Below are 13,341 nucleotides of genomic sequence, written 5' to 3' on the forward strand. Positions count from 1 at the left end.
TGTGTGGACGCTCACACACGTGTGTGCCGTGCCTGAGGCGTCCTCAGATGACTTCCCGGGGCGGGCGTGCCGGGTCGCATCTACTCCCATCAGGTTGTCGGAGCCCATTTTAACCGCCCGTTTTCAACACCAAGTTTGAGAATTTAAAAACCCACAAACTCGCTCCATTTGATGGGTGAGGTTTTAAATTGCGTTGTTTTAGTTTGCATTTTTTGATTCAGAGGTTGAATCTTTTCCTTTTAAAACATCATGTTTCTTTGTGAATTGAACACTCCCTGTGCTGCATCCTCCATTCGGGTGTCGATTTCCTGTTGATTTGCATCCACTCCAGAAACTAAGGATGTTCGTGAAAGCTTTGTCGTCATTTCACAGCAAAACGTTAAGATTTGGTTCTTCTGTCGTCAGCACGAGTGGCAGATATACCATCATTTCAGGCTACACAAAGGAGAACACACCAGAGTTCACACCTGGAAGTTTCATGTTAAGAACAGGTAGTTTCCAGGTGTCCGAACGTTCTTCCTTCCCTGTCGTCCGGTGCCGCGTGACCGAGGCCGGCACAGGTCTGTGTTCCTGCCCCTCTGGGGCCGTGGTCTCGGCCTCAGCTGTTACACGATGGCTGGTCCTCTGCTTCCTGGTCTCCGTGACTTGAGTACCTGGCGTGGGTCTTATCTTTATGTTGTTTCATTTGCATTTCAGAAAAATCAGGGTTTGAGTGAAAATGTCTTATGCTGAATGGATAGCATCTAGATCTGATCAGAGCTCTGGGGGTGGACACCCACTAGCACAGCTGAGGGGACCAGGCCACCAGAATCGGGTCGCAGGGGGCCACAGGCTGCCGGAGATCGGGTGCAGGGGCCACAGGCTGCCGGAGATGGGGTGCAGGGGGCCCAGGCCACCAGAATCGGGGTGTAGGGGGGCCACAGGCTGCCGGAGATGGGGTGCAGGGGCCCCAGGCCACCAGAATCGGGTCGCAGGGGGCCACAGGCTGCCGGAGATCGGGTGCAGGGGCCACAGGCTGCCGGAGATGGGGTGCAGGGGCCCAGGCCACCAGAATCGGGGTGCAGGGGCCACAGGCCGCCGGAGATGGGGTGCAGGGGCCACAGGCTGCCGGAGATGGGGTGCAGGGGGCCACAGGCTGCCGGAGATGGGGTGCAGGGGTCCCAGGCCACCAGAATCGGGGTGCAGGGGGCCACAGGCTGCCGGAGATGGGGTGCAGGGCCCCAGGCCACCAGAATCGGGGTGCAGAGGGCCACAGGCTGCCGGAGATGGGGTGCAGGGGCCCCAGGCCACCAGAATCGGGGTGCAGGGGGCCACAGGCTGCCGGAGATGGGGTGCAGGGGGCCCAGGCCACCAGAATCGGGGTGCAGGGGGCCACAGGCTGCCGGAGATGGGGTGCAGGGCCCCAGGCCACCAGAATCGGGGTGCAGGGGGGACCCTGCCTCTCCGCCTGTGCCGCCTCCTCCACCTCCTGCCCTGGCTGCAGTGTGGACGTGCCCGTGGGTCGAGGGCAGCAGGGACTTGTTGGGGGGAAGGGCCTGCTGCACTGGGTCGGGGGACGGGGTTCCCCTTGAGGGGCTGCGGCCGGGCACAGTGGGTGGGAGGGCGGACGAGGGGCAAACCCGGCACAGGCCTCGGGGGCTTTGGGGAAGGGAAGAAGCCCGCCCATTGGGTCAGCCTTTCTGGTCCTAAAGAACCTGGAATCATGTTCCCCTGGGGGCGACTTGCAGATGGGCGGGGTCCTAGTCTCCGTCGCCTGGCGGGGGGCGCAGCAGGGCTAGCCCCTGCAGATCTGCCGCAGAAAGGCCAGAAAGCAGGACGTAAGCAGGTATTTAGAAGTTGTCTTGGAGCCGTGTCACGTTTTCTTAGGGCAGTCTTGCGTTTGCGCCTGTTGTGGAGTGAATTTGATGTTCTTCTGGCCGTGATGAGTGAGGCTGGTCAGATCATGGGTTAGAGGCCGCGTCATTCTAGGGCGGGTGAGGCTGGGAGCGGGGCTCCCGGGTCTGACGGGAGACCCAGGACCTGGTGTTGGGGGCTGGGGAGTGGGGCGGCACCTGCTCTCTGGTGGGTGGAAGGTGGTGGTTTAAACGATCTGTGTGGCGCTGGGTGCAGCTTGGGGGCGGAGTGGGGGGAAGCGCTCCTTCACACGTGGGTCTCTGGGGGCGTGGGGGCTCTGATGCCCTACAGGAGGCCCTGGAGCCCTGGCATTTCCGAGCCGGGCGTCAGGGCCCCGAAGGAGGAAGCAGAAGACGCGGGCTGGGCTGCGCCCTGCCTCCCGGTCGTGTGCCCCTCGGGGACAGCGGCCAGCATCCCGGCAGGGGCTCAGGGTCTCACTTGAACTCTGCAGCCTCACCCCGGTTCCTGGCCCCGCCTGCCTCACCTGCGCCCCCCAATCCCTGGAGCCCGCTGGGCCTTGTGAGTGTGACCCCCACTGGTGACGGGCCCTGGGCCTGGCGCGGGAAGTGTTGGTGCTCGCCGGCCGTCTCCTCTCCAGACCTGTGGCCGATGCTGCCCTGTGCCTGTGGCTCAGGCCACTCGCTGTGGCCGTGGCTCTGGCCGCCACCTGGTTTCCTCTCCGTGGATGCCGGGGGTGGGGTTGCGGCCTCAGAGCCGCGGCTTGCAGCCCCAACCTCGTGCTTCCTGGATCTTGGGATCCTGGGGCCTTTGGATCCTCTGTTAAGGAAGCGGCAGTAGCCTTATGTTTCGCCCAGTTACGGAAGTAGAGGGTTTATTTAAAAATCCACGTGGAGTCGGAAAGAAAGTTAAGAGTCATCTGAAATCTCAGTGCAGGGTGGCCTTGCTGTTAGATTTTGGAGATTGTTTTGGGAATAAGTTACACGTCCGTTACACGACTTTGCATAAATGCTCTCGGACGTTCTGTTCCTGCTGTTTTTCTCCATGGGTTTGTCCCAGACGCTTTCATGTTGGTAAATATGAACGTGGATGATTAGAGGAGGCTTCGTGGGCCACCTCAAATGTGTGCAGGGGTGGAGGGGCCGTGAGCACGGCCCCGCATCCCTGTCATGTCCCGAGTGACTCGGTTCAGGGCTGTCCCACCGTCCTGCCTCCCCCGGGACTGGTTACACTCCTACTGTCGTGGCATCAAACGTTCCAGGATGTGTCTCTCGAAGGCGAGAACCCTTTACACCTGAAACTTGTATGATGTTGTACGTCAGCTGTACCTCAAAAAATAATGCAAATAAGTAAAGAAGAGAAATACCCCAAACACTGAACGGTGATTCCCGAGTGCCTCCCTGCTGGTCCTGGACCCGGAGGGGCTCTGCCACCGGGACCCCGTGGGGTGTTTCACGTGGACGTGGCCCTGGGTCCTCCCCCGTTCAGGCAGCTTCCCCTGCACCGCCTTGCGAGCGCCAGGGGCCGGTTTCGCCTGTTCTGTGTGTGGCAGGAGCTGGATCTGAGGTCCCAGGCACAGGCTCCCGAGCTGTGCTCTCCTCCTGGAGTCTTTCTTCACGTGATGGACCTCAGCCCTCGCCCTGGCGCTCCGGCCTCCTTGGTTCATAGTGTCTCCGTGGTGGCCCTTCCATGGCAGGTGGCCGCGGTCAGCTCCGTAGCAGGTCACCCAGAGTCTAGGGATCTGGAGAGCAGTGTTGTCACCCGTGGTGTCTGCGGCAGGAGCACGGCACCCAATGGTGTCCTCAATGGTCCCCGAGGCCCCCGGGGGCTACTTGTCGCCCTCACATCCTGAGAGCGAGTGAGGGGGCCGAGGAGACGGAGACAGAGACAGAGAGATGGGGAGAGACAGAGACGGGCACAAGACACAGGTGGGAGGGGCGGTGAGCCAGCGGGCAGGCGACTTGGCCCCTGGCAACCTGCCCTGGCCTTTGCAGATTTGGCCGCTAGGTCAGGCCGCACTCGGGGGAGGGGACTGGGCAGGGCACGAAGCCCCGCTGGCGGGGGCCTGGCTCGCTCACAGGGCGCGGGTCCCTCGGCGAGGCAGGCAGTGTTCTTCGGGGTCCGTGCCCTTTTACGTTAGGGCTGCTCCTGTGACCGCTGTGGTGGAAGGACCTAAATGTTTCTCTCGCATGCGCGTCAGTGCCGACGTTCCGGACGCTGTGGACTAGGTTTTCTAATGATTTCCACGAGGGCCAGTGATGATGGATTTTGTCTTTTTGTCTTGTCACCGTGACAGCAGTGATGCGCTGGGTGTGCCTTGTGGCTCGGGGAGTGCCACAGCCTTTCAGGATGAGTCAGGAGGTGGTTATTGAGGTGAGGGGTGTGCGCCTGCAAACTGGCTCCCTCCGCCCTCCCCCCGCCCCGCCCCCAGCCCCCTGCTCACGGCCTCCCCGGTGGGCGGGCCCTGGGGCGTGCGGAATCCTCGCGGTCCCGTGAAGGAGGCCGGGAGGTGATGCGGAGGCAGACTGAGGGGGGAGATGCCGCAGGGCTTGGCCAGGTCACGCCTCCTGGGGGCATGTGACGAGCGGGGGGCCCACTTGGCATTTCTCAAGCCTGGAGCGTGGTGGTGGCGGCACTAGTAAGGTTTGCTAGTTTAAGTAAAGTAGTTGTCAACTTTTCAGCTTTCGTTCTTAATGGGATCAGCTCTTTCTAGTAGCATTACGTGTTTTGGGGACACGTGCTTTACCGTTATTGCTACTGTGAATGGGATAGCTTTACCTACTAAAATTGAGTAACCAACTTTTTCTATTAAATATGAACACAAAAGGCTGAATATGGTTTTTCTAAGAAAAATTAAGGTGAGTTATGGCAAACGAGTGCCTTTGTTGTTGGTTTACATGTAATGGATTTAGCAGCGTGGTATTTCCCTAGAGGAAGCCAGGTTTGCATCTTAAATATCAAGATTTTGTCAGAAACAAAGTCCAGAGCACTTACGTTCCAATTAACTGCAATTTCAGAAATACCTCTTAAAGGTAGAGCGCCACCTGTGTTTTGATGCTTGTTGTCAAGGCCCTGAGGTCGTAGCCTCTGGGCTGCGAGGTGCAGGCAGAGGCCCCGAGGCCTTCCTTGGACTCCCAGCTGCCCTTGGGGCTCCTCCTCCCGAAGCGGGTGTTTTAGAAAAGGCTGCCGCCGAGACTCGGGGTGGAGGGTGGCCTGTGGGTGTCGACGCCCACGCGTACCTGGGACGGACCGGCCCCTCTCCCGAGGTCTGCGCTGTCCGCGGTCTGCCCTGCTCTGGTGCGGTGTCCCGCAGGGCAGGGCCGGTGCAGAGATGCTGTGCCCACACGGAGCCTGGGGTGGGCTAGGGTGTCGGCCTGAGTCGCCTTCAGGCCCGCAGACGCCTTCTGTCACCTTCCTGCAGAGCCGGGCGAGAGGGACCTTGGGTGCGGGGTTGATGGGGGACGTCTGTGTGCAGCGTCCCTGGTGTTTAGAAGGATGAGTCGCAGTCGTCCTGGCAGCGGGGTGACCTCGAGGGTCTGCTGTCGCTCTGACACCTTGAGCTGCTTTCCTGTGGCTGCCGCCCGCCCGCCCGAGGCCGGTGTCACTCACTTAGTCCCTCAGAAAGGACTCCCGGGGTCAGGCAGCCTGGTAAATTGCTGGGCTGTGACCGCGTGTCTTTGACGGTTTGCGGTCGCGTCACATCCAGGGGTCATGGCCGCGGCTGCCCATGGCTGTGAGGTTTGCCCCCGAAGTGACGGCCGGAGGGTGAACGGCAACACTTTATGTTCTGAGGAAACCTGTAACCAGCGTCATCTCTGGGTGGGAACAATGACCCCAAAATCCAGTGGCTGAAAGTGACAGCAAACAGGTATTCTCCCAGCAGCTGGGGAGAGTCGGGTACAGGTGGCCTTGCTGAGAGGTCTGTCCCTGGGTCTGGCGGCATCCGAGGGGTGAGGCGGCCACCCCGGGGGGCCTTGGTGTCCTTGCGGCACCCGGAGCGAGCAGCACAGGAGGAGGGGCGGCCCCGCCGTGGGCCACAGTCCCTGGTCCCCGGTGAGGGAGGGTCCCCCGAGGCCGGCGCTCGGCTCTGAGGCTCCAGGTCCAGCTGCTCCTCCAGGCTCAGCGAGGAGGTCCCTCGGGGCTGGTGGGACACTTGCGCGTTGCTGTGCTTCAGGTTGTCTGGAGGAAGGATTTCTCAGGTATTTCGGTTTCCTTCACGGGCAGGCGAGCTTGTGTCTCCTCTGTGATGCTGACACGTTGTGTTGGGAAGTAGAGGGAGTGTCTGCGTCTGGGAGCCTGGCTGGGTGCGGGCTGCCGTCCACGTGGCCGTCCGTGTGAGGGACGGGCACCTCCGGCCGCTGGGCCTCAGTCGGGTGTCGGGTGTCACAGGCTTCTCGCCCCTGCTGGGAGATCAGGGCCGAGCTCCCGGCAGCTCTGGGGGTCTCTCCAGAGGCGGCGGAGCCTGATCCGTGGCTCTGGGTGACGTCACCACGGGGGGTCAGCTGGCCCCCGTGGGGGGCCCCTGCAGTGGCCCAGACGTGAGCTTCACCTGTCACCCGCGAGGGGACCGGCGAGAGCCCGGCGGGAGACGCAGGTGCTGCCGTGGGTTCCGGCCACGTCTCCACGTTGGCTCCTCGCTGGGGCGTGAGCGGCTCGGGAGCGCCGCGCGGCGTGGCATCCGGCGTGGCATCCAGCGTGGCATCCAGCGTCAGGAGGGCGCTTGCGTGCAGTGTTGCCGCGGAGCCGGCTCTGGTTCAGAGCTCGTGTGCCATGTGCCTCGTGTCTCGTGCGTCTCCTGGTCCAGGTCCCCCTGGCTTAGGTGGGAGGCTGGGGCTGGCAGAGAACGGTGGCCCCTTGCCCCACCCTCAGCAGTTTGCGGGACCGGCCGTGCCCGTCAGCTCTGGCCGGGCAGCCGCTGCGGAGAGCCTGCGGCCCAGGAACAGAGGGTGGGCCCTGCGTCCGGGGCGGGGGGCGAACGCCCCAACGCAGGGCTTCCTGGGCGTGAGCTGCCGAGCGATCGTGGGTCACGTTGCTGCGGGCCAAGCGTGAGAACCGAGCAGGCCGGGGGCGTCGGGGCCCTGGCCGACGGGGGCAGCGGCATTGCTCAGCGCAGGGGACGCCGGTCCCCAGGGCGGGCTGCCCCCGTGCCCTGCGGGCACTGGCCTCGTCACGGGGGCGGGCAGACCTCCTCGACCGCCAGCCAGCATGTCCGCATCGGGTCTCTGCTCTGCGGCGGCAGCGTCCACGCGGAGTCAGCTCTGGGGGAGCAGGACGGGGGACACGGAAGCCGGAGGGAAGGGCGGGGGGCCTGGGGCCCCCCTGCCTGGTGCTGCCGTCCAGGCGAGGGGGACCAGGCTCCCTCCTCGCCTGTGTCAGGTGTGCGTGTGCGTGTCATTATACGGCCCTTTCTGACCATGGCGGGTCTTCGCTCTGGGGCTCTGGGGCTCCGAGCCTGCGTTACTGGGGCGTTTCTGGGACCCGTGAGATGTGGGCTCCCCAGCCGTGATCCGCCGTGGTCCTTGTGGTCAGGCACTTGGTCCCCTCGTTTTCTGGGATCGGAGAGTCAGGAAACGGCCACAGGGCGTTGCTGGGCTCGGCTGGCGAGTGGCCCCTCCCGTGCGGCCTGCCTTTGTCTGGGGCATCAGCAGGTCGGGGGGCTCCCCCGCCTACCCGTGGGGGACGTGCGTGCGTTTGAGCGCCTCACGGACATGCCGCCCAGCCCCACCTCGGCGCAGGGCTGAGGTGAGCTTCTCCACGGCCGGTCTCGGGGGCGCTGGGCAGGGTCTCCGTTAGCTTTTGTTTTCACACCTGGCTCTTGCGGGCGTGTGCGAGGTGTGCGTTGCTGTGTATGTGCGCGTGTGAGCGTGTGTGAGCATGTGTGTGTGTACGTGCATGGGTCACGTGTGTGTGTGCACGGGTATGTGGATGTGTGGGCGTGTGGTGTGCATTGGTGTGTGTGTGTTTACGTGCATGTGTGTCTGTGTGCGTCTGTGCACACGCACACGTGTCCGTGTCTGGCGGCCAGGTCCGGTCGGGAGAGCCGGATTTGGGGCCCCGCTCCGAGCAGAGCCGCTGTGTCCAGGGGGTGGCTGCGGGCGTCCCTCCTGACGCTCGGGGCAGAGAAGCGCTGGCGGTTCTCAGACGTGGGAAGCCGCTGCCACACGGGCCTGACGCAGGCGGGCAGGGTGGTGCCGTGGCTGGCCCGTGGAGGTCCAGGTCCCCAGCGTGTCCCACCCGAGCCGTCCCTGTGACAGTTCGGGTGGTGCTCTGAGCCCTCCGTGGTCGCACGTGTCGGGCACACACTCCTTCCGTTCAGCGGCCCGTTGTGCTGGTGCCCCAAACGCGCTTGACCGTGAGGCGCTGCCCTGTGCCCCTCTGGTCGCCCCGGGACGAGGGGGGCGCTGGTGGGTGTTGGGTGCGTCCCGCGGCCCCGTGGCCGCGAAGGGCAGGGACGGACACGCCCGGGCCCCAGGCCCACGCCCCCCGTGCGCAGAGGTGGTCTGTCCTGATGCTGGGAGCACGGTGCCCGGCGCTCTGACGGAGCCAAAGTCGCTGTTCTCGGGCCAGAGCACCAGTTTGCTTTCCCGGTGGCCCACCCGCGGTTACGCGTCGCTGACCCCAAGTGTAAAATGACATGTGACTTAATTGATAACTAAGGGAAGCGTTGCACGGTGTCCCAAAGGCTGAGCTTCAGGGGCTGGAAGGATCGTTTCCCCGCTGCTGACGAGCGATCACGGTGGGTGAGGCAGCTCGTGCCCCCGGGCCTCGCGGCTGCGTGGGGGCCGCGAGGTCCCTCTGAGGCGTGTCGCGAGGTGTGCGGGCGGCGGGTTGCTGGGTTGCCTGTCGCGCTCCCGACACCTCCTCACTGTGCTGTTGTTGCCCCCACAGGCCGGTCTAATTGAAGCCAACGGGGAACTCAAGGTCTTCATAGACCAGAACCTTAGTCCTGGAAAAGGTAAGGGCGCCCGTCTCGGGATAAGTGTGTTCAGTGGGGGGTGGGTGTGAGTTCCCCTGACGTGAAGACCCCTGTCAGCAGTGGGAGCCCCACTTGGGGAGCTGTCTGCCTGGAGCCCCCGAAGGACCGGGGTCAGCACCCCAGTTTATTTTGGTTTGCAAGTTGCGTGCTATGTGCGGAGATGCGGGAAAAGTAGCAAAGTGTGAGGAAGAGAACACAGCGCGGGTCACGGATACTCCTTCCGCCTCAGGCCAGCCATGCTGAGCCCATCAGGCCCACCTCAAACCTTGCGGGTACCTGGTGCCCCCGTGAGAGAGCGGCGTCTCCTCGTCCGCGGTGTGTCTTGAATGGGCCTCGACGTCTGTCTGCACCCTTGGGATTGAGGGGAGGGGGTGGGGCGGGTCGTTGCAGCCCCTCTTCCCAGGGGCCCCAAGCTTTGCAGTTTTCTTCCTGTAGGGACCCGGGATGGACGCCTGCTAGTGGGTGTATTTGAGCCGGTTTCCCAGATGTGGATTTGCTGGGTCAGAAGGACGCCCACCTCGAGGTGCTGGCCTGTGGTGCCTGGCGGACCAGGCCGTGCCGTGCAGGGCCCTCCTTCCTCTGATCTGTGTCTGCCTTCGTCGCGCTTGCTGTTGCCTCTCAAATTGGAAAGTTTTCATCATACAAATAATACGTGTTCACTGAAAAAAAACGCTGATCGTACCCAAGGGTGTAGTTGAAGACGTAAATGTGTGTTTAAGTGCACGTTTCCTCGAGGGCATCTGACACCTGGTGTCCATCCATGTACGTGGTGTCCTGGGACCTGCGTCGTCCTCTCCCGGCAACATCTGGTGCCACCTTTTGTGGCCCGATGGCAGCTCTGGGCACCCGAGTACCGGGTGCGCGTAGGCCACCATCTTCCACTCCCCGCAGGTGCTGTTTCCCAGGGCGGGTCCTCATCTCACTGGTGAGGGGCGTCCTCTGGGGACGCGGGTCACTCTGGTTCACGCTGTCCCTCAGCCTGAGGACAGGCTTCTCGGGCAGCAGAAGTGAGAACTTAGTAGTGACGTGTGGCTGGAGGCTTGGTGTCACTTTACGATTCTTGAGACTCGGAACCTGCCCTTCAGACACACACCCACAGGGTGACCTCAACCAGCTTCCGCTATTGCTGGGAGGCCTGTTGTAGGAGGGCGAGGTGCCCCTCCCCACAGAGGCCCCCTGGGGTGGGGGGGGGCTGCTCAGAGGAAGTTCCAGATGGGGACGGTTCTCGAGGAGGTGGAAGGCTGCTCCCCAGGACGTGGTGGGGAGTCGCCCAGGAGTGGCCGGGGTCAGGGCGCCAAGACGGCCAGAGGGTGCCCCAGGCCCGCGGGTGCTGCACCTTGATCCACGCAGGAGCTCCCGCAGGGCCTGCCCGTGAGTGGCGTGTCCACGTGGGCGGGTGTGGCCGCTGTAATGGCCCAGGAGGGCAGCTCCCGCTGATGACTGAGAACCAAGGAAGCCGCCGGGCTCTTCCAGTGCCAGTGACGCCAGCGGCTGGCGGGGCTGGGAAGACCCAGCGTGCGGAGTGGCCGCTTTATCCTGACCCTTTTGGCCACGTTAGCCCACAGAGTATTTATAGCGTGGCAGGCAAATAGTAACTCTGCAAACATTAGGTTCTGGTAATTTTTAAATGTTTGCTTAAAATTATTCTCAAGAAAACGCTAAACCTCACATTTTCATACTTAAGGTATCTTAAAACCTATAGATATTAATGATATGGTTACTAATTATAAAACTATGCAATATTTTTAGAATCCTTTTTCTGTTAATGGTTATAACAAGTCAGACAGTATATATTCTTAACTCATTTTTTTTGAAAGGAATTCTCCAATTCATAATGTTATATTTGAAAATATTTTGTTTGGTAGTTCCTTTAAGAAAGGCTTTGTAGTACATTTTATGGCTAAAGCAATGTTATTTCTAGGGAGCAGATTCCTAGCTTGTGTTATAACTTAACTCTCCCTGTGACCGAGATGTTAGGCCCCCGCCCCCATAAATGGGTTGTGTGTGGCACCTTTATTAGGAAAATGTGTGAAGCATTCTGATTTCTCTGGCCAGATTAAACCAAAAGGGAAATACCATTCCATGCCGGATGTTGACCAAAAGTGGTAAATCTCAGCTGAGTCAACAGTTGTCAGGGACCTGGGAGGGGTGCTGGGGTGTGTGCATGCGTGTACTCGTGCCACGGAACAGCCGCAAGCCAGTGCTGGGCTCAATCCCGTGACGCACAAGGTCACCTGGGACCCAGGTTCCCTTGGAGAAGTGGCACTCAGCCCCAGGAACACGTAGGTATTACACTGCATGTTTGTATAGTTACACATGTTATATGATATTAAAATGGAATTGGCCCAGCCTTAGAGGAAGTCAGCTAGATCTCTCTGTGGATCAGTTTTAAAAACAGCAGAATCAAAGTTGCAGAATATGTACAGTATGTACTATCTTCTAGATTTAAAGGCCCGCAAACAGCACTCACGTTGTTCTTGGATGCGTGGGTGTGTGTGGGAAGCGTGGAAAATGGAGCGAACGCTCTGAGTGCGATAGCTGCTGGCGGGGTGGAGTGGGGAGCTTTTCGGCAGAGACAGTGAAATGATACTCGTTATTCTGTGCATGCTGTGTACTGGCGTAAGGCTGCCTGCAAAATAATTACTCCTATTTGCAGCGTTTCTCACACAGTAACATTCAAGGGGAAGATCCCAGGGGTGGGACAGACGGCGTGGGTGCAGGTGAGGAGGGGCTGGCCCGGTCCACCCCCGAGTCCCCCCCCACAACCCCGAGCTGGGCAAAGGTGGGAGCCCGGGTAGCGGCTGGGTGTCGTAGCCAGACCTGCAGGCCAGCGGCAAGGTGGCCGCCCAGCCCTCCGTGGATGTGGCCTCCGTGTAAGGACGGACAGATGGGCTCTAAAGGCCAGCGCCAGGAGCCCTGCCGGGCAGCTGCTGTGGGCTTTGACCCAGCAAGCTTCCGTGCTCACAGGTCGTTGAAAACGGAATCATTTCTGAATTGAAAAAAAAGTTATTCTTTTTAGTGAAAATAACCAATTCCGTATTTTTGGAAACTTACTAGTTACTCATCTGTACGTAAATCTGAAAGTGGTATGTTTAATTGCCTAAGTGTGTTTTAAATCTCTCAGTGCAAAACAGAATAATGTTTTGTCTTTTAAAATATGTTTCTCGGGCTTCCCTGGTGGCGCAGTGGTTGAGAATCTGCCTGCCAATGCAGGGGACACGGGTTCGAGCCCTGGTCTGGGAAGATCCCACGTGCCGCGGAGCAACTAGGCCCATGCGCCATAACTAGTGAGCCTGCGTGTCTGGAACCTGTGCTCCGCAACAAGAGAGGCCGCGATAGTGAGAGACCCGCGCACCGCGATGAAGAGTGGCCCCCGCTTGCCGCAACTAGAGAAAGCCCTCGCACAGAAACGAAGACCCAACACAGCCAAAATAAATAAACAAATAAATAATTAAAAAAAATATCTTTCTCATATCTAAAACAATTTTTTAAATATTTGTTTTTGTTAAGATACAGATCTCTATTTTTAGAGGGATATAAAAAACTCAAGGCAGATAAACCTAGTTTGCTTACAGCCAATAGTTTAAATTTTTTTGGTGTTGATTGGTAAAAATATTAATATTTAGGCAGTTGAAGGATGCATATCTGTCTTCGTCAGCTTAGGTTAATAGAAATTATTCATTGTTCATACGTAGCAGCAAAATTCATTGTTTACTGGAATTTGAAGAAGTTTATTTAAAATGCATGGATTGTGAAGAGTTCAAAAATGAGACCTCAGACCAGGCCGGATGGAAGACCATGTCTCTCCCTCTTGCTGAACCTGGTGGAAGTGAAGGAAAACGCCCTCTGGTGGCAGCCTGGTGCAAGGCTCCTCGCCCGTAGAACCCCCGCCATCCACCCTGTGGGGACCGGAGCCCGTGCACTTTAGGGGAACCAGGGGGTCCTGTCCACAGGGGGCTTTCTCCCTCCCTCAAGTGGGTCTGGAAATCCATGTCTTCACCTGAGACCGTCCCGGCCCTTCCAGGACGCTCGTGCACCCGGGCCCGCCTGCCGGTTTACCCCGGGCACGCGTGCCCTCTGGTGTCGGCAGGGCAGGGGGTTCACTGTTGTATCCCTGGGGCCGAGGCTGGTGCTGGGCACACAGTGCTCTCAGCAGGCCCGTGTTGAGGGGAGGGAAGTTTCCGTCCCCGCTGAGGTGTTTCCCCGCCTCTGCGTTAGGTTATCTGAGTGTTTAGAGAGGTGGTAGCTCCTTGCAAGTCACTCTTCCTGGAAACAGAAACGGATTCTACTTGTCAAGGAAAAGCAGATCGTTAGATTTCTACGCCAGGTTGCAAACACACACAGAGGTGTTGGAATACAAGTTAATTCCAACTGTGAAGTTCTGTAAGTGTCTTAGAATTGCAGACTTTAAGAGCTATTGGCTTCGGGGCCTGTGGTCCCACCAGAACATTCTGTCGGTGGGCAGACAGCCCACAGGGCTCGGGTAGGTTGGTGACGGCCTGGGTGCACCGGAG

The 13,341-nt window shown here is 59.9% G+C and overlaps 1 protein-coding gene and 1 long non-coding RNA gene across 5 annotated transcripts in view; both read left to right on the forward strand.

The window, feature by feature from the left end:
* TFDP1 (transcription factor Dp-1) overlaps positions 1-13,341 on the forward strand; it is a 32,272-nt gene that overhangs the window by 7,515 nt on the left and 11,416 nt on the right. For all 4 annotated transcript variants that reach the window (XM_059903200.1, XM_059903199.1, XM_059903202.1 and 1 more), the window contains exon 3: positions 8,740-8,806. In XM_059903200.1, the coding sequence (XP_059759183.1) occupies positions 8,740-8,806 (67 nt within the window). The remainder of the gene's footprint in view (positions 1-8,739; positions 8,807-13,341) is intronic.
* LOC132352615 (uncharacterized) lies at positions 10,742-12,288 on the forward strand. The gene is made up of 2 exons (XR_009498812.1): positions 10,742-11,109; positions 12,041-12,288. It is a non-coding gene; the product is annotated as an uncharacterized LOC132352615 (long non-coding RNA).

The sequence above is a fragment of the Balaenoptera ricei genome, chromosome 18, assembly GCF_028023285.1.
Source record: "Balaenoptera ricei isolate mBalRic1 chromosome 18, mBalRic1.hap2, whole genome shotgun sequence".
In the NCBI taxonomy this organism is placed as follows: Eukaryota; Metazoa; Chordata; class Mammalia; order Artiodactyla; family Balaenopteridae; genus Balaenoptera; species Balaenoptera ricei.